The sequence below is a fragment of the Taudactylus pleione genome, unplaced genomic scaffold (assembly GCF_031769625.1).
Source record: "Taudactylus pleione unplaced genomic scaffold, aTauple2 ptg000738l, whole genome shotgun sequence".
Taxonomy (NCBI): Eukaryota; Metazoa; Chordata; class Amphibia; order Anura; family Myobatrachidae; genus Taudactylus; species Taudactylus pleione.
Window position 1 is genome coordinate 223,975 of NW_028285140.1, and position 22,431 is coordinate 246,405.

Genomic DNA, 22,431 nt, shown 5'->3' on the forward strand with positions numbered 1-22,431 from the left:
CACACCTACCCTACTCCTACCTATACTACTCACACTGGTACACCCTCACACCTCCCCTACTCCTACCTATACTACTCACACTGGTACACCCTCACACCTCCCCTACTCCCACCTATACTACTCACACTGGTACACCTACCCTACTCCCACCTATACTACTCACACTGGTACACCCTCACACCTACCCTACTCCCACCTATACTACTCACACTGGTACATCCTCACACCTACCCTACTCCCACCTATACTACTCACACTGGTACACCCTCACACCTACCCTACTCCCACCTATACTACTCACACTGGTACACCTACCCTACTCCCACCTATACTACTCACACTGGTACACCCTCACACCTACCCTACTCCCACATATACTACTCACACTGGTACATCCTCACACCTCCCCTACTCCCACCTATACTACTCACACTGGTACACCCTCACACCTCCCCTACTCCCACCTATACTACTCACACTGGTACACCCTATACTACTAATATCATCCCTACTCCCACTGTTTTTTCGTATTCCTGGTAGACTGAGACCTTCTAATCCTATTGACATCACTATCCCGCATCCACCAATCTTCTTGCCCTCCCCTCCTCCTTTGGACTTTCTCAATGGACCACCACCCACTATCTTGCCCACTCCCTTGACCTTGTCTTCACCCCTCTGTGTGCTCTCTGACTTGTCACTCTCCCTTCCCCTCTCTGACCACCATTGACTCCCCTTCACTCTCTCAACTCCTCCCCTCACCCAAGCCACAGTCACCAGGTGCAATCTTGACTCTCAACCCTGCCGCTTTGTCCTCACTTGATACTCTCCTCTCCCAGGTGGCCTCCTTCTACAACATCACCCTCACCTCCTGAACTTGATTCTGTTGCCCCATCTCCTCTGTCCCCCTCTGTCGTTCCAGACCCCAACCCTGGCACTCCAAGCTGATCCGGTTTCTCCAAAAATGCACCACCGAGCACCTCTGGAGGAAATCTCGCTCTCTGGCGGACTTCCTCCACTTCAAGTTTGTCCTCTCTTCCTTCAGCTCAGCCCTCTCCCTCGCCAAGCAATCCTTTTTCCAGTTGCTCATCTCCTCTCAGCCCTCCAATCCCCGCAGCCTCTTTGGTACCTTCAACACTCTCCTTCGCCCCTCCTCTCCTCCCATTCTCCCTCACTGCAACTGACTTTGCTTCAATTTTGGAAGAGGAGGAGGCAATCCGACACAAAATCTCCAATCTTCTTGCTGCAGCCCCACCATCCGATCCTCCTGGCCACCCCACCTTGCGCTCCTTCTGCCCCACCACGGACGACTAGGTCCTCATCTTGTCCTCTCCCCCCTCCACCTGCCCCCTTGACCCCTCCCTTCCCGCCTTCTCTGCTCCCTCTGTGCCACTGCCTGCTCCCATCTTGCACACCCCTTCAACTTATCTCTCTCTCCGGCATCTTTCCCTCACCATTCAAACAAGCTCTTCTCACACCTATTCTAAAGAAAAAACCAACCTTGACCCGTCCTCACCAGCTAACCACCACCCCATTTCTCCTCCCCTTCGCCTCCAAACTATTTGAACGGCTTGTCTACAGCCGCCTCACCAGCTATCTCTCTGACAACTCAATCTGGCTTTCACCCACTTCACTCCACTAAAACAGCCCTGGTCAAAGTCACCAATGACCTGCTTGCAGCCAAATCCAGGGTCCACTGCTCTCTACTCATCCTCCTGGACCTCTCCTCCGCACACTTCAGACCTATAGCCTCTCTAACTCTGTCCATGACTGGTTCACCTCTTACCTCACCAGCTGCTCCTTTTCTGTATCTGCCTTCAGTTTCACCTCACCCCCTTCCATCCCTCCCGTTGGTGTCCTGCAGGGTTCTGTCCTGGGCCCCCTGCTCTTCACTAGGAGAACTCCTCAGATCCTTCTGTCTCCAATACCACCTATGCCGATGACACACAATTTTACCTCTCCTCTTCTGAACTCTTCCCTTTCTGTCCTCTCAGGTATCCAGCTGCCTAACAATCTCTTCCTGGATGTCTGAGCGATTTCTGAAGCTCAACATCTCTCCACCCACCACCCCTAACAATCTCCACCCCCACCAATCTCTCTCACTGTTGACAACTCCATCTCCCCTGTTCCCCAACTTCGCTGCTTGGGTGTCGCCCTTGACACCACCCTCTCCTTCGCCCCCCACATTCAATCTCTGGCTCAATCCTGTCGGTTCCAGCTACACAACATCGCTCGCATTAGGCCTTTCCTCTCCCAGAATGCTACCAAACTGATTATTCATTCACTAATCATTTCTCTGCTCCACCACTGCAACCTTCTCCTTACTGGCCTCCCGTATTGCCATCTTGCTCCCCTCCAATCTGTTCTCAATGCTGCAGGTAGACTTATCTTCCTCTCCCGCCATTCCCCTCTGTCAAGACCTGCACTGGCTCCCATTCCCCTACAAAATACTCATCAAACTCCTCACCCTCACATACATGGCCCTCTCTAACTCTACTGCTCCCTACAGCTCCTTACACACTCCCTCCCGCTCTCTCCGGTCTGCCAATGACTGTTACCTCTCCTCCACCCTGGTTACTTCATCTCATGCTCGTGTCCAAGATTTTGCCCGTGCAGCCCCCCTCCACTGGAATGAGCTCCCTCACTCAGGCTCTCCCCGACCTTGCAGAGCTTCAAACGTGCACTGAAAACCCACCTGTTCATCAAAGCATACCCTTCCCCTACATAAGTGTCACCAGGTCGCTCTCCCTCCTGCCTCCGCCATCTTTTTTACTTGCCTACTTCCTGCACTCCGGTCCCCTTCTATACACTCATGCCTCATGTCATCTGTCTGTCTCCCCTCTTCCCTAGATTGTAAGCTCCTAGGAGCAGGGTCCTCCTCCCCACTGTCTCAAGCACTTCAATGACAGCCTTCACCTTCCCATCTGTACTGTGTATGGAGAATTGTGGTGCGAATTGTTACTTGTGCTCGGTTTATGTTCTGGTTACTGTAATGTTCTGTGCACCCTGTACTGTATGTACGGCGCTGTGGACCACTTGTGGTGCCCTATAAATGTAATACCCTGTTTCCCTACAGTCTGGTGCTGAGGAGCACTGTGCTGCATTACTAATTGACAGTAATACTAGGCACTATGTATGGAGCCCTAACTGGTGGGTGGGGGGCTGTTATGTAACCACACTGATTATCATTAGATCTCTATATCTTACTTTTTGGTTTCAAGTGGTGGATTTATCAGTGTGTCATATCCAAGTGCATGTCACAGATTATGTCGCTAAGACCTGATGCAGAAGGGCTATGTCTGTATTTATATCCCACGTGCAGGACATGTTTGCAGGAGACAAACTTGATGGAAAATTACACAAGCGGTCTAATAGTTGGTGAGCGATTTTGTTCCCTTTTCTAAACCAATTAATACTATAATTTTTATAATGGCCATTCTATAATCGCAGCTCGCAGTGTCTGCGTTCATTTCACTTCCTGTGTTTTCCATTTCACAGGAAGTTGGTAGGCTCCAGACAGAACGAAAACCGTCCCACGCTGCAGCGTTTTGTCGATAATTACACCCGAACGGACACATGTGAAGAGAACTTTATAAGAGAGTGAGTTTGAAGTGTTTCTATTTTTAATGTGATATTTATATCCGCCATGACATGGGAAACCCAACAATGGAGAATAATGGTCATTTATGTTTTGGGCTGTGGAGTCACTTATCGCACCAATGGGACATAGAAGCCACTGTACGATGCTGGTGTCTTTCATTTATTTCATGTAGACCAAAGTTGGTTTTCCTGAAACTGAACAGAGGTGTAGAATCAGCCCATACATGCGTTCAGCCTCTTCTAGATGATCTCAGTACTGTCTTGCCTTTATGGTTATGTGACAATGGGATAAACTGCTCTTTCTTCAGTACACACAAATGCAGTTTAGTTGTGCGGCATCTTGTAAAGGAGGAGGCAATTTATGTATTCTGAGGGCACCGCAGAATGTCCTGTGACCTGTTTTCTGCCTATATCAGATGGGTATGCAGTCAGGAAGCCGACCGCCGGCTTCCCGAATGTGCAATCCCGACAGGGGACTAATGATAGGCGGCGAAATCCCGATGCCTATCATTATCCCTACGCCGGGAGCCCGACGCCCAGCACACCGAACGAAGGTAAGCCGGGCGGTGGATAGCCGAGGGGAGGGTTAGGTTAGGGGCTCCCGGGGATGACTTTGGGTAAGGCACCCCCCCGGGAGGGTTAGGGTTAAGTTGCCCATCCATTACACGATGCGGGAGACGACGGCACGATTACGACGCTGTCGTCTCCCGCGGGGTGAATTGCATACAATGAACGTTCAGACGTTCAGTGTATGCAGATCAATTATCCCCGAACATGGCAACCTGACGGCGGTCCTTTTTAACCTTTTACTGCCCGATTTGCGGCCGATTACCAAGCGATGGAGCAATAACGACCGTCGTTATCGCTAGGTTTAATCGCCTAGTGGATGGGCAGCATTAGGCTAAAGGAAGGGGGGGGGGGGTTAGGGTTAGGCACCCATTTCCCCCCCCCCCCCTTCTTGGGAGGGTTACGTTTAGGCTATGGGGAGGGGGGGGGTTAGGTTTAGTCATTATGGGGGGAGATTAGGATTAGGCACCAAGGGGGGAGGTTAGGGTTAGGCACCCCTAAGGGAAGGTTGGGGGAAGGGGGGAGGTTAGGGTTAGGCACCCCTAAGGGAAGGTTGGGGGAAGGGGGGGAGAGGGTTAGGTATAGTTAGTTTTCTTACCTGTCGGGATCTTCACCGCTGCCGGTCTTTGAACCGCGGGACCATAGGTCCGGTAGTCATTCGTACCGATCCCATCAGATGGTCGGGGAGCAAAGAAGGACCTTACCAGGTGATAGAGACGTTGATTAAGGCTCATAGCAGATCAGACTGGGCTATAGCATGAACCAATGGAATGTTATGTTCCCCCCTCTGATTTGGGGGGGGGGAAGGGGAACCTGATCAGTATCTCATTGATTTGAGCGTTTTTTGTTTGAAGTATAATATTTGTGTTCTACAAGGGATGACCCCAACGCAGAGTTACCGGAGGTTATGGAGGAGGTGGAGATAATAAGGAGAGGAAGCTTTCTCCAGAAGACACTTTCTCCAGCAAAGCCGGTGTCCTTGTACGTAAATAGTCACACGTTAACGTTTATATGAAATGTATTTAGAATTATCTTTGTATATATTTTTACACTGAAGTGTCCACAAATATTAGTCCTCGGTTTCAAAAGGTGTTTGTTTGTTTTTTGTGTAAATGCTGATTACATACATTAAGGGCACAATAGTCTCCCGAGAATGTTTAGTCTGTTTAAATTGGTTACCATACATTAAATTGCTCCCTTCCCTATTGCTGTAATTTTTGGTGCCTGTTTCAATGTAAATGTTTATATATCATAAATATTTGGAGCCCTTTTAAATCCGCCCACATTTGCTGATTTGCATGATGTCTGTTACTATACCTGGGCGTTACATATTGTTTTCCTGGACAGAATACCCCTTATTCCCCCCCTGTAAGGTGGTGGTCCCTCCTGGACAGAATACCCCTTATTCCCCCCCTGTAAGGTGGTGGTCCCTCCTGGACAGAATACCCCTTATTCCCTCCCACTGTAAGGTGGTGGCCCCTCCTGGACAGAATACCCCTTATTCCCTCCCCCTGTAAGGTGGTGGCCCCTCCTGGACAGAATACCCCTTATTCCCCCCCTGTAAGGTGGTGGCCCCTCCTGGACAGAATACCCCTTATCCCCCCCCCCCTGTAAGGTGGTGGTCCCTCCTGGACAGAATACCCCTTATTCCCCCCCTGTAAGGTGGTGGCCCCTCCTGGACAGAATACCCCTGATTCCCCTTTCCCTGTAAGGTGGTGGCCCCTCCTGTGCAGAATACTCCTCATTCTCCCCCCCCCCCCCCCCCCCCCCTGTAAGGTGATGGCCCCTCCTGTACAGAATACCCCTTATTCCCCCCCTGTAAGGTGGTGGTCCCTCCTGGACAGAATACCCCTTATTCCCTCCCCCTGTAAGGTGGTGGTCCCTCCTGGACAGGATACCCCTTATTCCCTCCCCCTGTAAGGTGGTGGTCCCTCCTGGACAGGATACCCCTTATTCCCTCCCCCTGTAAGGTGGTGGCCCCTCCTGGACAGGATACCCCTTATTCCCTCCCCCTGTAAGGTGGTGGCCCCTCCTGGACAGAATACCCCTTATTCCCCCCCTGTAAGGTGGGGGACCTTTAGTATCTGATTGGTTAGTGATAACGTCCTTATCCTTAGACACTATGTAGTGCAGAGAGGTGTAAGTTACTCACCCACTAACTCCATCTCTGCTGGTCTCTCCTTCTGTCCAGTTCGGCTGTAGAGAGTGGGGGTAGGTGGCCCTTTGTATGTGTGTGTGTTACCTTATATTGAGGATTGTCTGACAAGATGGCTGCCTTCAGGAGACTTGGTTATGAGAAATGCAGTATAGATAATGGTGAGGACCGCAGGATACACTAGAGCACAGGTTCTCAAAGTCGGTCCTCGGGACCCCAAACAGTGCATGTTTTCCAGGTCTCCTCACAGAATCACCAGTGAAATAATCAGCTCCACCTGTGGATCTTTTAAAATGTGTCAGTGAGTAATGACTACACCTGTGCACCTGCCAGGAGACCTGGAAAATGTGACCTGTGTTGGGGTCCTGAGGACCGAGTTTGAGAACCACTGCATAGTAGAGACTCTAATGTCAATGATCGAGAGGTTCAGTAAGACAACCTATAAGAGTACACAGTAGTAATACTATTATATCTGAGTATAAGGTAACATACACACATACAAAGGGCCACACTACAGCCGAATTGGACAGAAGGAGAGACCAGCAGAGATGGAGTTAGTGGGTGAGTAACTTCCACCTCTCTGCACTACATAGTGTCTAAGGATAAGGACGTTATCACTATCCAATCAGACACTAAAGGTGCCGGTTTCTGGAGTGGATTTCTGGGGGAGGTTAAAAAGATTGACCCGGTGTGTAAAGTATGTGAAGGATTTGGTTTATGATACGCCGCACTGTTGGATTGACATCACGTTTAAAATGGAATATCTGGGACTGGGGGCCGTATTCAATTAGTTTTGCACCCGCTATACTTTTCCGCATGCCGGACTTTTCCCCTACATAGCGTGTTTTGCATGCGGAAAAGTATCGAACGCGCTCCCACTATTCGCCGTATTCAATTAGAAAAGACGTGAAAACGGCAACCGGTGAAACTGAAACAAGGTAAGTCCTGTCACAAATGGGGAACTCAGCCTGACACCACACAAAAGATGCACCAACAATGGGAATCACTATAGATGCCCCAGATTAGCCCTAATGAAGGTATTTGGGGTACTTAATGCGCTAATTGGCACCAATTGACACAACTTAACACAAGTGGTGAAGAATAGCATTAGGCGGTATTTTTTTGAGAAAAGAACTACTCCCAGTAAATTTGGGGTACTTGAAAATGGGGGCTAGCATATTTTTAAGTTGCTAAAGTGAAGTTTTAAAACGCGTAAAAAATCCACCTGCCATCAAAAAAACACCTGTCCCATACTTGGATCCCCCAGAAGTCTCTCTTGCTAGTTTATAACTTTGTCCCCCAACTTTTTGGGGGTGTTAAAAAAAAAAAAAAAAAAATTAAAAATACTTTAGGACAGTTCATCAGTTCATCTTTTCATCCCCTGCACCCTTGGGGACTATCCCAAGGGTACAGGGGAGTTTGCTGAAGTTTGCAACCCAAAACCCCAATTCTGCACTTTTTTCCGCCTGCTATTCATAAGTGAAACTTTTCCGCCGATTACATTGCATTGACTTTTCACGTACGCGTAAAGTCTTTGGAATCGAATACGGCGGCCTTGTGAAATGACTTCTTCCGCGATACTTTTCAGCGGATTCTGACTTTTCGCGTTTAATTGAATATGGCCCTGAGACTTTATTTAAGGATTCTGTGACACTGTGTTTTCTACAACCACAAGGAGAGCATATACAGGACTGAGATGGAGGGGTATCAAGGAGATGTTTTGAAGGTTTTTTGGATGCGTTACATTTATTTCTTGACATCCTAAAGTACATTGAATAGAAGTACAAATGTTCTATGTGCATTCTATATCTAGACGAGTGCTGCATTTTGACTTAACTCAATTTTGTAACACGATTAGAATGACCGTTTCCATTATTTAACGTACTAATAACTGTAATTTTAAATTCAGTTTTTTGTTTGTTTTTTCCTTACAGTTCCAGCAGAGTTTCGTCTTGGACGTCCCACTTGAAAACGTCCTTCTCAAACACCAACAAGCCCCTTCTGATCTCTCTCCTCACCGCGGTCCTGCTCATCTCGCTGTTCAGCTTCCTGACCGGCCTGACCTTCCAGAAACCGGTAGAAGGAGCGCCCGTTGGGAGTGGAGTTTCATGGACTTCGGTCCAACAGCTGCTGTGGCCCTATATTGGGCTCCGCCATAATGCGCCCCCTCCAGTTTGAGAGAATGACTTGGGACATTTTATTAGTTTGATACAGTTTGCAGCTGTGGTCTATGTACAGTTGTCCAGATTACTTATGGACTAATCAGGTTTTAAAATGTATTTGCATTTAATAAAAATATAAATGGTCACCGGTTATAGAGAGGATGAGATGTAACGTGATGATGAACTGATACCGGGATGAATAAACTATCAATGTGTTATATATGATGTGAGAATGTTAGGATAGGGCAATGTCTTGGGCTGAGATTTGGTAACGGATTATGCACTGCGCTGGTTTTCTGCCTGAATGTGGATGGATGTGATATTTATTCCTAAATAAAGTTGTGTTTTACGAGTATGTCAGCACCCTGGTCATGTCTAGCAGCTGGTAAGCGCAGTACATAAACAGATGATGGGAGTGTTTCAGCCTCGCCGTGGCTTCGGGACTACAGTAATCTCTGACCATGTGATACAGCGTAGAGTGGAACTCGCTGCCATCGTAAAGCTCCTCTGAAAAGGTCTCGCTGGATTCTGAGAGCTTCAGACGCTGGGTCCTCTGTGTGCTCAGCATATAGAGGGACCAGTTGTTTTCGGCAGGAGGGTCAGATTTTTCTTTCACCTAGAGATCAACAGTAACTTTACAGACACACAGGCAAAGGCACAGCGGAAAGACGAGCTGGGTAATCTACAGTATATGGCAGTAGTCCTCAACCCTCGGGTTTCAATAATGGGTAATGATTATTGAGAATTTTGGTCTGTGGGATAACTGACCCAGCAAAATGGATTAATTCACCTATGGGGCATATACAATTACCCGACAATTACCCGCGGGACTTCTCCCGCGAGTAATTGGGGCTCGAAAGTCCCGCGGCGCGGGGTTAAGCTATTCAATAAAATAGCTTTTTCCCCGCCCCGGTAAATGTGCTCTCGCGCACGGGAACACACTGTTTCCGCGAGAAGTGCGGAAACAGTGTTACTGTCTCGCGCGCGAGGCCGACCAGGGCGGCTTCGTGCAGCTGTTACCTCACACCTACATGAGGTGCGAGGTAAAGCACGACAGCGCTGGACTCGCGGACACCCGCGCGTGGAATCCCCACTAATTGACTCACCACCAGCGGGGCAAACCCTGCGGCTAATTGTATATACCCCTATGCATGATTAAAACCCCCCCACAAAACATGACCTGTTGGTGATACTTGGGGCCTGGAATTGAGAACCCCTGTTATATGGAATAACTGAGGGGTGTTCTGTCACTGGCTCTCATGGTAGGAGGGCGGTGCTCCTCTATCTAAATCAGTGTAAGCAACAGGAAAGGCTTTCCTATAACCACTAGGGGGCAGTGATGTCAGAGTTTAGCTGAAATGTAAGCTTTTTGTAATGGAAGTTAATGTCCTATTATGGGGATCTGGACTATAGTTTGTCAACCTCTTTACTGTCTATGTCTAGATAGACGCCAGGTGTTACACTGACAAAAGGATGACCTGTAAGGTCGACAAGGTCCAAAGCTCGACACAGGGTAATTGCCTAACCCTAAAAAAAATAAATCCTGACGGTTAGGATTAGGCACTTAATGGAGGGTTAGGCACTAGAAGGGACATTTAGGGTCAGGCACCTACCTCTACTGTTAGGGTTAAGCACCAAGAGGACGGTTAGGGTGAAGATTAGGGCTAGAAAACAAGTGTCGACCTTTTGTCCCAGTCGACCTATTGACTGTCTAACATCTGGTGTCTATCTAGACATTGTTCACCTTTTTACTGTATCTGTTAATACATACCCCTATTATGGAACCTGGGATGATGTATTTAATTTTATCACAACTACAATGGAAGTTTGGGAACATACACTTAAAATAACTTAGTCCTAAAACAGGTCATACCTACGTGATGCAAAGATAAACATTGTTTAGCCTTCCTCCAACATTTTATCTGATACATGTATGCTAAATAACTATACTAACAGACCCTCTTCCCCACCCAGCATAAAGGTGATCCCATTAGAATGGTAAATGCCTTTCTCCATTATTGAATTGGAATCCCTGTATGTACAGATGCATTAGGTCACCACAAGCGCTACAGAGCGGTCCGGTCTCGCTGTCTACAGAGCGATATGTAGCTGGCGATCTCGCCCTTTGCTAGTTAGTGATAATACGGTCACCTATTTCTATAACCTTTCTGTATAGTAGAGAGGATTTGCAGGCTGTGCTTTTGTATACGGATAATACAGACCTTAACAATGATTTGATCGCAGCCGCAGGACTGGTTCCATTTGCTCCAGCTGAAAGTAAAGGACGGGGACAGTAGCGCCATTTCCTTGTACGCCATTTTCTCAGCCTCTTCATTCTGCCGGCAAATAGATGGAGATTATGGAACAGAATATCTTGTGGCCTTTGTACTAGAATATAGAATTCTGTTCCTGTGATTGCACCCCATGAAGCTGATACAGGGTGAGCCCTTACCCATATTGGCATGGGGCTTATTCTGCATCTGCTCGATGGCATGTCATTACAGGAACAGAACTGGTGACTTTAGTCTGTGCAGGCTCAGTACAGAGGGCAAACGCAGGTGGTTCTGGAACGTAACACCAGCTTGTGCCTAGATGGACGAGACACGAGTTATATTACAGGCTGTATTTGTGCCAGTGCACGCTGAAGGGCAGGTGCAAGTAGTGGAGGATGGGGGTCCCTAGCACTAGTGGGCTGTCTGATTGGCTATTAGTACATGCCCTGCCAACACTAGCGATCTCTTCTGTGTATACTGTACATTAGTAAGTTTAAACAAAACTATTTTATTGAGCTATGGACATGTTTCTGCTGCATCCAGGGGTTTTATTGATACAAACAGGGGTATTCAATATGGGAGCGAAAACTCAGTTTTTGCGTTAATATCGCACCTATGACGTCATTATCGCAGGTTTTAGTTTTACACCCTATTCAATTCCAAAGACTTTCTGCAGGTTTGAAAAGTCTTTGATAAAAAACGGGGATAACTTTTCACCATTGAATAGGTGTCGAAAAAAAAGTGCAGAATTGGGGTTTAGGGGTGCAGGCTTAAAAAAAATAGCCTGCACCCCTGGGAATGACATTTAAAAAAGAACTGTCAAAAAAAAAAGTTTTTAAAAAAAAATAGGGACACCCCAAAAAATTTATTTAAAAATTGCGGTGAAAACAAAAAAATGGGAAAAAATTGTTTAACAATCGGGAAATAGGTTCAGGGTTATTCTGCAAGTATGCGGCAGGTGTATTCTAGAATAGGCTATTAGCGGCAGGTGTATTCTAGAATAGGCTATTAGCGGCAGGTGTATTCTAGAATAGGCTATTAGCGGCAGGTGTATTCTAGAATAGATTATTAGCGGCAGGTGTATTCTAGAATAGGCTATTAGCGGCAGGTGTATTGTAGAATAGGCTATTAGCGGCAGGTGTATTGTAGAATAGGCTATTAGCGGCAGGTGTATTGTAGAATAGGCTATTAGCGGCAGGTGTATTGTAGAATAGATTATTAGCGGCAGGTGTATTGTAGAATAGATTATTAGCGGCAGGTGTATTGTAGAATAGATTATTAGCGGCAGGTGTATTGTAGAATAGATTATTAGCGGCAGGTGTATTGTAGAATAGATTATTAGCGGCAGGTGTATTGTAGAATAGATTATTAGCGGCAGGGGCACAAATGCAGAATTTTTAAAAACTTACTTTAGGGACATCAAAATATGCTAGTACCCATTTTCATGTACCCCAAATTTGATTTGACCACTTAAAAAAACGAAAAAAAAATAACCTAAGTGCTCTTCTGCATCACTTCTTCAATGTCGGGAAAAAACACCTGCTGCGGCTATTTAAATCCCCGACTTTCATTTAAAGGCTAAAACGGGGGTACCCATAGTGATTCCCCATGTTTTTACAACTTTAGAGGGGTCCTACAATTTTTTCCAGGAAAATTTCGTAACTTTACGCAAATCCCACTTCGCAGGCTCCCGTTTTCGTTAGTTTCATATTGAATACGGGGATAAGCGGTTGCACGCCCGATACTTTATCCCAGGTAAAAGCTCCGATATGAAACATCAACTTCGACAGCAAAGTTTACGTTTCATATTGAATTCCCCTCAAAATGTGTCTGCAAATAAAATGGTTAAATTGTGCAGGTGGGATGTAAGTGTCTGTGTGTACCTGGCATGGTCCGGCCGCAGGTGTCTGTACCTGGTGTCTGTGTGTACCTGGCATGGTCCGGCCGCTGTTGCCAACCAACAGGCATTATAATTTGGTTGCTGCTTTGCTTATAGAAACAAATGTTCTCTCAATACATGCTGCCTGTGATTTGGGGTACAATTGAGTCACTCTAGATCATCCACTATATCAGGAGATAAAAGGGCAGGAGGAATTGCTTTTCATTTATTGTGAGATCCAATTCACTAGGAGCCAGTGACATCACGGAGAATGCAGCCTATCCAGTCACTAGGAACCAGTGACATCACTGAGAAGGCAGCCTATCCAGTCACTAGGAGTCAGTGACATCACTGAGAAGGCAGCCTATCCAGTCACTAGGAGCCAGTGACATCACTGAGAAGGCAGCCTATCCAGTCACTAGGAATCAGTGACATCACTGAGAAGGCCGCCTATCCAGTTCACTAGGAACCAGTGACATCACTGAGAAGGCAGCCTATCCAGTTCACTAGGAGCCAGTGACATCACTGAGAAGGCAGCCTATCCAGTCACTAGGAACCAGTGACATCGCTGAGAATGCAGCCTATCCAGTCTCTAGGAGCTAATGACATCACTGAGAATGCAGCCTATCCAATCACTCGTAAGCAGTGACATCACTGAGTGTTAGTGAGGGGTGGTATACTTCTAACCAGTGCACTTCTACTTCTCTTAATCTGGTGCAGGATGGCGTACTTGCCTCTGATCTATGAGCGGGGCACATTAGGTGAGGGAAGTGCCAGATTGTGGCTTATTTAATATTCAGATTTCCCAGAATTAATAAATACAAAATATCCCAATATTTAGGATCTAGTTAGAATGGTTTTCTGCCATAAGGAATAAGGTTACTCCCCCAGCCTCATGGTAGATATTCTGCACCTGATAAATATGGGCAGCTGTGGTGTAATGCCTGAGGGTGAGAGTCCCTGTTTTTGTTGTGTCTGCATTGTGCACTTAGTTGAAAGGATAGACATAGTCCCTACCTTCTTATTCACACTGACATATTTCCCGGAGTCTTCAGCAGGAAAGACGTTCAGTCCGGCCCTTGTCATGGCCGCCCTGAGGCACAGAGGGGTCATCCACTTCCCCGTGACGGGGGACAGGTCGCTGTCTACGTTAGATACTGAGGTCAGTCTGCACTGGTCGTCCTGCATTGTACAAACATCTCCGTTATCCCTGATCTTATAATCAACGGTTCCTTACAATGGGAGATACAGACCTTCATTCTCCGACCAATAGCGAACTAGGTAGGGATACTCTGCACATTTAACCCCCGGGAGGGATACTCTGCACATTTTCAGCATGTAAAGCCAGAGTATCTCTCCCGGGGGTTACATGTGCAGAGTATCCCTCCCGGGGGTTACATGTGCAGAGTATCCCTCCCGGGGGTTACATGTGCAGAGTATATTCTAATGACACAATGTCACCACTTGGAGCCTCACGGCTGGGAGACGCGTGACCGAAGGCCGGATAGTGGAAACAAGAGTGAGACTAATGAGCCCCAACCTTCTAAAAGTGTCCGTAAAGGGAAAGCGTCCAGAGCAGAGGCCTCTATTTATTATCCGCACACAGAGGAACAGTATAACCAGATGCTGGTATTAATAGGAATGTTACAGTATACTCCTAATGGTGAGATGAGATGTAAGCAATTAATATACAAAGTAACAGGGATCTGTGGTGTCCTAGACCCCTCCGCTCACATCTGGTGTAATAGTTCCACGTTCCATGAGGTGACATGACAGAATCTTCTGAGTGATTGAGGGGGAGATGTATCAAAGCTTGGAGAGAGATAAAGTACCAATTTAGCTCCTAATTCCTTTTTCAAACATGACAGGAGCTGATTGGTTGTTACTTTCTCTCTCCGAGCTTTGATACATCTCCCTCATAACCATATTTTCAGAGACTTTAGTGTAGGGGTTCCCAAACTCGGTCCTCACGGCACCCTAACAGTCCAGGTTTTAAGGCTATCCCAGCTTGTGCATAGATGGAATAGTCATACGGACTGAGGGTCTCATTCAGACCCGCTCGCGAGCGCAGGACGCTCGCAAGCGGGTCGATGGTACCCAAATGCGCATGCGCACGACAGAGGGAGCTCCTACGTGCGCATGCGCAAGACCCGGCGAGCGACGGGGTAGCCGTCGCTCGGGGTCTTGCACCAAAGGGGTCGTGCTGTCGATGGTGAGTGACAGCACGCCCCCTTTTGGGGGCGTGCCGGGGGCGTGGCTGCCAGACGGAGGCGTTCCCATGGGAACGCCTTCCGTCTGGGTCCGGCCCCACTGACATCACTAGTGATGTCAGTGGGAGTGCTTTTGGCTCTGATAGAGCCAAAATCACTCCAGGGCTTGCGGCAGCGAGACCCTAACACAGGGTCTCGTCGCAAGCCTGATGGTCGCGATGGTCTTGACCATCGCGACCATCATCATGGGCGCTCGCATAAGCTGTGGGTGGTAACCCACAGCTATGCGAGCGTCCAAGAGGCCGCTCCAAGTTTAGGTAGGAGGGCCCTGATTAAGAGTGAGCGCTCTGGTCAGAGCGTCCGGTTCTGAATCAGGCCCTGAGGTACTAATTAAGTCACCTCTGCTTAAGTATAGATATCCTGAAAACCTGGACTGTGAGGACGCCCTGAGGGTCAAGTTTGGGAACCACTGTTTTAGTGGCTTCTCATTACCTGCAGAATCCATCTCCGTCCCTTCCTAATCTTTCTTACATTCCCAATAAGGAATAAGTTAGATATTTTTATAAAAATTATTTTTTACTGAATGTTTAGAGTTTAGTAGGTGTAGAGAGAACTGGGAGCCTATAAGGTTGTCTGATCCTCTATACCGTACCCTACTCCTCAGGCACTTAACAAAGACTGGAATTGTGGGATTGCAGGGGGGGAGCTTAGGAATTAAAGCTACAGTTTACATTAAGTGCCAGCTCCAGCCCCAACCTACAATCCCATGCTCCAGTGTTCCCCAGCCTCGCTGCAAGAGAAATGGCGTTTGTACTTCCCATTATTACATGCGCATGTACGGACGACTCTGCTCTCCACTTGTCACACCTGCATGCGGCAGCTCACCCTCCTCTACAGCAAATAGTTACATTATATATATATAAAATATAGAGAGAGAGAAAATGAGCAGCATTTCTGGGATGAAACATTTGTTGGCGGATTTTCTGGTTTCTATCACTGGACATCCTATATGTCTAATATAAAATATTATTCTATTCTTCCTATATTAACCAGCAGTAGAAAACAAAACAAAGAAAAGCACGTTTTTACAAGACAGATGATATACATAAAGTGGGCACAAGAGCTTTCAATCTAAAGACCCTGTATGGGGAGACCTAGCACCACGTTCTCATTACCTTGATCTGGATCTGGAGGTCAGTGAAGGCGCAGGCGATCATGAGGGACACCTCGTTCGGGCCATTGGGGGTCAGTTCCCATGACTCGTACGGCATGTTAAGGTGGGAGTCCTGAAGCAACGTGAAGGTGTGGAAGGCGTCCATCCTGAACGACAACTCTCGCAGTGCCGTATTGTATTTTTTCTCTGTAATCCGGTCTGTTTTCCAGTTTTGGCCTAAAGTGTGTACAAAAATGTTGTGTGACAAAAGAATGAGAGTAGTGTAGACTGGACATGGCGATTCCCCTACAGAGGTAATCATCTGCTCCTCTATTCTCCCACTAACATCTAACTCCGCTCATCAAACTATTATATGTTTCTTCTTCAGGGTCCAGAGGGATCCACAGGGAGCCCTTGGGGTTTAGGTGGAGATTAGGAACAGACAGTTAAAGCTGTTGAATCCCAAGATGCACTGGTCCTTCCCCCTATACCCCACCCCCAAACCAGAGGCCCTTCAGTTAGTGCTGGGGTCTGCAGGAGTCAGATCACCATTAGACAGTGGGCTGCGTTAGGCAGCCTATAAGCTTTTATTTATTTGATTTAATAGTTTTTATTTATTTTACCACTGAGTGTCCAAGACACGTCTGTGCTGCCACTCCATCACCCCTCCGGGCATCGCGACTCCAGTTCCGTCTGATACTCTGGACGGGCTCCCGGGGACCTTGCTAGCTGGCCCCGCGGGATGACCATAGACTGCAACTCAGACACAGGGGACAGGTAAGGTGAAGCGGTAACCCGCACTTGGGCAGTCTTTCCTCCGGTCTCAGGGGACGGACCAGGGGACCCCGAGTGTGTACGTCGGGGAAGTCCGTGTGCTCCACTAAGACCACCAGGGTACATATGGTGCAGGAAACCAGCGTCCCTGAGGTCAATAATCAGCCAGGGGAGGCCAGCATTCCCTGTTCAAGCGCCACCTCCCCCAGCTCAGAGCGCCATTCTGCAGGGTCTAAACCGCTCTGAGCTGCATTTCGTCTCTGGCCACGCCCCCTTAGACGTCTCTGGCGGCCATCTTCTCCAAGGCTCAGCCACAGCTCTCAGGGAAACGCTGGGTCCGGGTCCCCTTACATACCTCTCCCTGGAGCTAGGTTATGAAGCGCTATAGTCTGCCAGACATTAGAGTCTGAGTAGTTGATATTAGTGCCAATTGTGCAGTTACGTTTCTGCATTGTATGCGATCTGCTAGCGCTGTGTGTGTGTCTGTGTGATATTTTCATATACTGTCAAACTTTGCCCATCACTTTTCTCTCTCTGTGTCCGTAACAATACCGATGTATTAAGGGTCCATATACACTTCATTTCTCACTGGAGTTGTGAAGTTCAACAACAGGCACAAACTATACCAGTGCCTCCTCTGCCCGCTGCCTTAGAGATGATGGTATCTACAGCTGTTATAAATAAATTACAGGGTGAGAAATCACTACCCAGTAAAAATAAGCGTCCTCCGTTTTCCTCTCAGTCCACGCTCCTCTCAGATTCTGAGGTGTCCTCTGACGCGGCAGGAGAGTCTGATGTATCTACTACTGAGTCTCCCTCAGCGGAGGAGGAACTGCAGGCAAAGATTAATATCCCTGCCCTAGTACAAGTGGTTAGAAATATACTTCACATAGAAGATGATGAACCCGCTCCAAAGTCAAAGCACCAAAGGGTTAATTCTGCAGAGTTCCCTATATCTGACCAGCTAGTTGACCATGTGATGGCTGCCTGGCAGACGCCCGGTATAAGGTTTCAGCCATATAAAAGACTGACCCATTGTTATCCCTTTCCAGCTGATCACTGTAAGAAGTGGGAGACTTTCCCGGCAGTGGACTCTCATATCACGAGGATGATCAAGAGTTCTACTGTACTTATTCCATCCGCTTTCTCGCTGAAGAATTCCACGGATAAAAAGGTAGACGCTGGTCTGAAATGTATGTATTCTCTTTCAGGAGCCTCTGCTCGCCCATCCATGGCTATTGCTGGGGTGGCTAAAGCAATTGAAGGCTGGACAGACGCCCTTGAGGAGCTCCTCCCAGAGGATGCCTCTCAGGACATGCTTTCCCTGGTTGCTCACATTAGAGATGCAGCTTCATATATAGGGGATGCTATGCTGGATGTGAGTCTTCTAACCTCCAGAATATCGTCCATGTCAGTGTCTGTCCGTCGCTCTTTGTTGCTGCGGTCCCAGATGGTGGATGCAGACTCAAAGAAGGACTTAGAATCGCTCCCTTACACGGGGGACATTCTTTTTGGCCCTGACTTGGACAAGATTGTCAACTCTAAGACTGCTTTTCTGCCATCTGCAGCGGCTGCTAAAGTCTTTTGTCCCCAAGGAAAACCTAGAGGTCAGTCATTTCCTTGACATCACACTTCCTCTAAGTCCGCCAAACCTCGGTCCAAGCAGGCCTGGGCCACCCGCCATCCTGCTGCAAAATCAGAGGATAAACCGTCCGCCTGGCGGGACGGGCCTCACTCTGGGGGATCCCAGGGTAGGAGGCCGACTTCTTCTCTTTGCCCAGGGCTGGCGTCAAATTACCTCAGACGCTTGGGTACAGGAAGAGGTCTAATGGGTAAGACCTCTCTTTCCTAAGATGACCACCCCACCAGTTTTTCTGCATAGGCCCTTACTCGGACCCAATCAAGGCCCTGCTTATACAAAAGGATATTCAGTCATTACTGCAGGCGGGGGTGATCGAGGAACTGGAACTATCTCGGAGAGGGACAGGTTATTATTCCACCTTGTTTCTGGTTTTACCGGCCAATTCTCAACCCCAAATCCCTGAACAAATTTATAAGGGTGCCCAGGTTTCGGATGGAAACCCTGCGCTCTATAGTCCTAGCTATGGAGCCTGGGGACTTTATGGTATCACTGGATATTCAGGAAGCTTACCTATAGCGCCTTCTCACCAGATATTTCTCAGGTTTGCTGTTCTACAGCAACATTTCCAGTTCCAGGCTCTGCCCTTTGGACTTTCTACAGCCACACGGGTTTTTACCAGGATTACGGCAGTTATGACAGCTCACCTCCGTTGTCAGGGAGTCAGACTGCTACCATACCTGGACGACCACTTGCTATTAGCATGCTCCCCAGAGATTCTTCAACAACATCTTCAGGTTACCATTGCCTTTCTGCAGAATCACAGCTGGTTGATCAATTGGAAGAAATCCTCCCTGGTTCCTTCACAAAGAATGGTCCATCTGGGGGCTCTCCTAGATTCTCATGCTTAAAGAATCTTCCTAACAGCGGACAAGATCTCCACACTGCAACAACGTGTGCGCAGACTACTCCACACTCGCCAAGTGTCCATTCACTCAGCAATGCAGGTCCTGGGATCCATGGTCTCCACCTTCGACATGGCGGAGTATGCCCAATTCCTCCCAAGACCTCTGCAACTCCTGATCCTCTCCAGGTGGAACGGATTGCTTCATCGATTAAAGTCCCAAATAATGGTTCTCTCTCCAAAGGTTCATCTGTCCCTCTCATGGTGGTTACAGACGTCTCAGCTAACCAGAGGACGCCCATTCTGGGTCCCGGACTGGGTGATCCTGACGACGGATGCCAGTCTCCGTGGTTGGGGTGCGGTGACCAGGGCCGCTGGACACCGGTCGAGATAGCTCTACCAATCAACGTGTTGGAACTTCAAGCAGTGTACAAAGCCCTTACTCTAGCGCAACATATTCTTCAGGGACGACCTGTACAGGTACAGTCCGACAACGCACTCGAAGTCGGCCAGCCATGTCAGAAGTGGCTCACATTCTCACATAGGCAGAAAAACACCTTCCGGCAATCTCAGCAGTGCTCATGCCCGGAGTTCTGAACTGGGAAGCAGACTTCCTCAGCCGTCACGATGTACAGGCCGGGGAATGGTCTCTCCACCCAGAAGTGTTTCAACTCCTTGTGGACAAAATGGGGCCTACCAGAGGTGGACCTCATGGCCTCTCGACACAATCATCACAAGCTGATGGTGTACGGATCAAGAACAAGGGTGGCCTAGGCAGCCTTCATAGACGCATTGTCCATAAAGTGGACCTTTCGGTTGGCATACCTGCTTCCTCCAGTCTCCCTCCTTCCTCTAGTCTTTCAGAAGTTCAACCAAGACAAAGGCACTGTCCTTCTGGTGGCTCCAGCGTGGCCCAGACGACATTGGTACTCAGAACTTCAGAGCCTCTCCATTGATGCTCCTCTTCTGCCGCCTCAGCGGCCGGATCTGTTATCTCAGGGTCCTTGCCTACACGCGGACTTGGGTCATCTGTCTTTGACGGCGTGGCTCTTGAGACATCCCTCTTAAGATCTAAGGGATTTTCTCGAAGCAATAGTACAGACCATGCTCAGGGTGCGTAAACCGGCTTATTCCCGGATCTATCACAGGCATACATACTTCCAGTGGTGTACCGCCAGAAGTTATGATCCGCATATTTTTAGGGTCTCTAGAGTCCTTGCCTTCCTTCAGGCTGGATTGGACCTTGGGCTTCGCCTGGCCTCACTTAAAGTTCATGTCTCTGCTCTGTCTATCTGGTTCCAGTGCAAAATTGCTATGCTACCGGATGTTCACACCTTTGTACAGGGTGTTCTCCGCATTCAACCTCCCTTTGTCCCTCCTGTGGCTACTTGGGATTTGTCTGTGGTTCTTCAGGCCCTGCAGGGCCCTCCGTTTGATCCTCTGGAATCAGTGGATCTCAAATGGTTAACAGCGAAGACTATCTTTCTTCTGGCTATTGCCTCTGCCCGTAGGGTGTCAGCCTTGGGGGCACTGTCGTGTCACTCCCCATTTCTGATTTTTCGTCCAGATAGGGCGGTTCTTCATACTCGCCCTGGTTTTCTTCCCACGGTGGTCTCTCAATTCCATATCAATGAGGAAATTGTAGTTCCTACCTTCTGTTCACCCGGCCTTTCGGCTGGCGAGGCTTCCTTGGATGTGGTCCGTGCCCTCAGGATCTACGTGGACCGTACCTGTTCTTTTACGAAAACAGATTCTCTATTTGTCCTCTATGGATTCCACAAGAAGGGCTGGCCGACTAACAAACAGACCCTGGCCAGATGGATTCGCATGGCTATCTCACAGGCTTACTTGCAGACAGGTCTCCCTGTGCCAGCTACCGTTACTGCTCATTCCACTCGGTCTGTGGGACCTTGGAGGGCGGCTCGCCGTGGCGCCTCGGCTGAACAGCTTTGTAAGGGGGCCACGTGGTCTTCTGTCCAAACTATTCTGCGCTTCTACGCGTTTGCCTCTCAGGATGCTTCATTTGGGCATCGGATACCCCTGTCAGCTCATGAGCGCCCCCGCCCTTGAATACTGCTTTGGGACATCCCTGTGGATCCCGATGGACCCTGAAGAAGAAAATGAGAGTTATGGTAAAACTTACCTTTGTTAACTCTCTTTCTTTGAAGTCCATAGGTCCACAGGGCGCCCGCCCTAACGCCCCTGGCTTCTCTGGGTTGGCTTTCCTGGTCACCGGTCTCCGTCTCCCTTGTGTGAGAGTGTGTTTCTTCTGTGTACCAGTCCTTCTTCTCTCCTGTCCTCCTCCTGCCATTGGCTTGCTAACTGACTGAAGGGCCATTGTTTGGTGTTGGCGGGGTATAGGGGGAAGGACCAGTGCATCCTGGGAGTTAACAGCTTTAACTGTCTGGTGTCTGGTCCACCTAATCCCCAAGGTATCCCTGTAGACCTTATGAGTTAACAAAGGTAAGTTTTACCATAGCTCTCCTTTGTATAATGCATCTCAGAACCTGTTGGCCTGGCAGCTCCTATGTGCCGGTGGCCGTCTATGCAAATGAGAGGGCGGAGACACATGCAGCTGTGTTTTAGTGAAGAAAAAAAGGGTCAGAAAAATAAAGTTCAGGGTCTGAGAATAGGGCAACCTCTCAAACATAATACACATTTATGTGACTCAATTATTAGTCTTCTGTTCAGCTGTCTGTTAAGAAACATTTGTCGCTTACAGTACAGTGAAGACAGCGATTCTGTGGATTGAACCAATATTCATGTGGCACCAAGTAGCTCGTGACTCGCAATGTTATGAGTTCCCTGTGAATTGAGACTGATGTATATAGGTGACACGTTCATAAAGATAATTTAAAGATTGAAGATTTATATAATCTGAAAAGGCCTCTCCCATCTCTGTGATGCGCAGCGAGTGTGCTGCCCCCTCGCCCCCCGCCAACGGCGTACAGAGTGAAGGGACAGGAGCTGGGAATTGGCTGAAAGATGTCACAACCGCGGTAAGTGGAGGGGGGAGGGGTGAAGACCGGGTGTAATATGCTGGTTATGTAATAACAAAATATCCACAGTTTTAACTGCACTTTTTTTGTGATGTTTCTAAGTCTATTTTCTTACAGCCGTGAAAACCATTTACCAAAACAAGCAAAGGCCATATGGCTTAGGAAATGTGTAATAAAGT

The 22,431-nt window shown here is 48.2% G+C and overlaps 2 protein-coding genes across 3 annotated transcripts in view; one reads left to right on the top strand and one right to left on the bottom strand.

Annotated features, from left to right (window-relative positions):
- The window catches only part of IRAG2 (inositol 1,4,5-triphosphate receptor associated 2), a 108,937-nt gene extending 100,101 nt beyond the window's left edge, over positions 1 to 8,836 (top strand). For both annotated transcript variants that reach the window (XM_088457096.1, XM_088457097.1), the window contains exons 37-40: positions 3,320 to 3,375; positions 3,496 to 3,597; positions 5,041 to 5,145; positions 8,254 to 8,836. In XM_088457096.1, the coding sequence (XP_088313222.1) occupies positions 3,320 to 3,375; positions 3,496 to 3,597; positions 5,041 to 5,145; positions 8,254 to 8,497 (507 nt within the window). In that variant the 3' untranslated portion in view covers positions 8,498 to 8,836. The remainder of the gene's footprint in view (positions 1 to 3,319; positions 3,376 to 3,495; positions 3,598 to 5,040; positions 5,146 to 8,253) is intronic.
- Positions 8,079 to 22,431, bottom strand: part of DNAI7 (dynein axonemal intermediate chain 7) — a 44,156-nt gene continuing 29,803 nt past the window's right edge. The window contains exons 12-15 of the mRNA XM_088457098.1: positions 16,019 to 16,233; positions 13,651 to 13,815; positions 10,704 to 10,817; positions 8,079 to 9,097 (exon numbers count right to left, since the gene is read on the bottom strand). Coding sequence (XP_088313224.1) covers positions 8,828 to 9,097; positions 10,704 to 10,817; positions 13,651 to 13,815; positions 16,019 to 16,233 — 764 coding nt within the window. The 3' untranslated portion in view covers positions 8,079 to 8,827. The remainder of the gene's footprint in view (positions 9,098 to 10,703; positions 10,818 to 13,650; positions 13,816 to 16,018; positions 16,234 to 22,431) is intronic.